This window comes from Ictalurus punctatus, chromosome 21 (genome assembly GCF_001660625.3).
Source record: "Ictalurus punctatus breed USDA103 chromosome 21, Coco_2.0, whole genome shotgun sequence".
Taxonomy (NCBI): domain Eukaryota; kingdom Metazoa; phylum Chordata; class Actinopteri; order Siluriformes; family Ictaluridae; genus Ictalurus; species Ictalurus punctatus.
In genome coordinates, this window is record NC_030436.2 from 19,345,001 (window position 1) to 19,347,500 (window position 2,500).

Genomic DNA, 2,500 nt, shown 5'->3' on the forward strand with positions numbered 1-2,500 from the left:
TGTGGTTTAACATCTCCGAGGTGTGCTTATCAGGACGGGCGTGAGGTGAGGAATTCGGAGATCTAAGCGTGACTGAAGTGATGTGAAATATTTAGTGTCGATTCCCGTGTAGAAGGGGAGCTGATGTTAGCTTGTGCAGGTCTAGCGTTACTTAAAGACTCTCTCGCAGTGAAACTCCGCCCACTTTCATGTATACAGTGATGTAAATACTCACCCGGGGAAGGATGGTTCCGGAGTAATAACTGTACCTCTCTCTCTCTCTGTCTCTCTCTGTCTGTCTCCCTCTCCTTCTGAGCTGTGTGTGTGTGTGTGTGTGTGTGTGTGTGTGTGTGTGTGTGTGTGTGTGTGTGTGTGTGTGCATACAGTGCGATCTGCTTTCATTCGCACACCAACAGTGAGTCAATTAGAGGCCAGGAAATCCTTTACAGAAGCCAGTGTAGCTCTAACACGGTCCTTATGGCGCGCACACACACACACACACACACACACACACACACACACACACACACAGTGGGAGGCTTTGTTTCTGAAACACTCGTTCATTTTTGGAAGCCACAGGAGGGAGAGTGTTACTGTAGAGAGAGAAACCCGAGACGAGTGAGAGACTGAATTACACTCGTTCACTCTCTCTGTCTCTCTTTCTGTCTGTCTGTCTATCTGTATCTCTCCCTCTCTCTCTCTCTCTCTCTCTCTCTCATTTTTGGTATCTTGTGTCTCACTCGTTCTGTCTCTCTCTCTATCTATTTATTGACAGTCAGGTATTTTTAAAGCAGATGGTCAGAGGGAGTCGCTTTAAAATAAACAGACGTTGAGGAGACGTTGACGGACAAGAGCGAGACATGAGGACCATCTCTCTCTCTCTTTCACTCTCTCTCTCTCGACTATGTTTGGCTGTAGTGACCGATCATTCAGCCCAACTTTCCAACACAAATAATCTAATAGAAACACACACACACACACACACACACACACACTGTCCCAACAGCTGTCAGTCATGTCTCTGACCTACAAACACACCCTCGCCGTGGTACAATAAATCAGACTACACAAACACACCATCAATCACTGTGTATTGGCACCAGCTGTATATTTAGATGTGTCACAGCAAGGCATGATGGGAAATTTACGCTCCCTCTGTGTTAGCTGAGGGGTCAGTGATTTATTTTCACTCACTATCTTTGGGTGAATGACAGACATGTTGTGTGTGTGTGTGTGTGTGTGTGTGTGTGTGTGTGTGTGTGTGTGTATCGTTTAGTGTGTTTTATGAGGTAAAAAAATTGTAAACCTTTTCTAATCTCTCTCTCTCTCTCCCTGTCTCTCTGTGTCTCTCCCTCCCTCTCTCTCGCCCTCACTCTCTTTCTCTCTCTCTCTCTCCCTTTCTCTCTCTCTTGCTCTCTCTCTCTCTCTCGCCCACTCTCTTTGTGTGTCTCTCTCGCCCACTCTCTTTGTGTGTCTCTCTCTCCCTCTCTCTCTCTCTCCCGCCCTCTCTCTCTCTCTCCCGGCAGAACTGAGGTCCACGAACACGGCGCATCATTTCTCCTTCCTGTTAAACACGTCGGATTACCGGATCCTGCGCATGGATGAGGATCACGACCGCATGTACGTAGGGAGCAAAGACTTCATCCTGTCTCTGGACCTCCACGACATCAACCACCAGCCGCTCATCGTACGTTTCACACACACACACACACACACACACACACACACTGACTTCCTGTCTGTCCACACACACTGCAGCACACAAGTTCCGCCTGCCACAAAAGCTACAAAACCCAACCATGGCAGCTTCGCAGTGCTGGGGCTTGAACCCCTGCCCTTCTGATCAGTAACCCCAAGCCTTAACCGCCAAGCCTCCACTGCCCCTAAGCCTCCACTGCCCCTAAGCCACCACTGCCCCTAAGCCTCCACTGTCCCTAAGCCACCACTGCCCCTAAGCCTCCACTGCCCCTAAGCCTCCACTGCCCCTAAGCCTCCACTGTCCCTAAGCCTCCACTGTCCCTAAGCCACCACTGCCCTTAAGCCTCCACTGTCCCTAAGCCACCACTGCCCTTAAGCCACCACTGCCCCTAAGCCTCCACTGTCCCTAAGCCTCCACTGCCCTTAAGCCACCACTGCCCCTAAGCCACCACTGTCCCTAAACCACCACTGTCCCTAAGCCTCCACTGCCCCTAAGCCACCACTGCCCCTAAGCCACCACTGTCCCTAAGCCTCCACTGTCCCTAAACCACCACTGTCCCTAAGCCTCCACTGCCCCTAAGCCACCACTGCCCCTAAGCCACCACTGTCCCTAAACCACCACTGTCCCTAAACCACCACTGTCCCTAAGCCTCCACTGCCCCTAAGCCACCACTGCCCCTAAACCACCACTGTCCCTAAACCACCACTGTCCCTAAGCCTCCACTGCCCCTAAGCCTCCACTGTCCCTAAGCCTCCACTGCCCTTAAGCCACCACTGCCCCTAAGCCACCACTGTCCCTAAACCACCACTGTCCCTAAGCCTC

General features: G+C 51.4%; 1 protein-coding gene across 2 annotated transcripts in view; it reads left to right on the top strand.

Annotated features, from left to right (window-relative positions):
* Positions 1 to 2,500, top strand: part of sema3fb (sema domain, immunoglobulin domain (Ig), short basic domain, secreted, (semaphorin) 3Fb) — a 64,997-nt gene that overhangs the window by 36,871 nt on the left and 25,626 nt on the right. For both annotated transcript variants that reach the window (XM_017450716.3, XM_053674028.1), the window contains exon 3: positions 1,506 to 1,666. In XM_017450716.3, the coding sequence (XP_017306205.1) occupies positions 1,506 to 1,666 (161 nt within the window). The remainder of the gene's footprint in view (positions 1 to 1,505; positions 1,667 to 2,500) is intronic.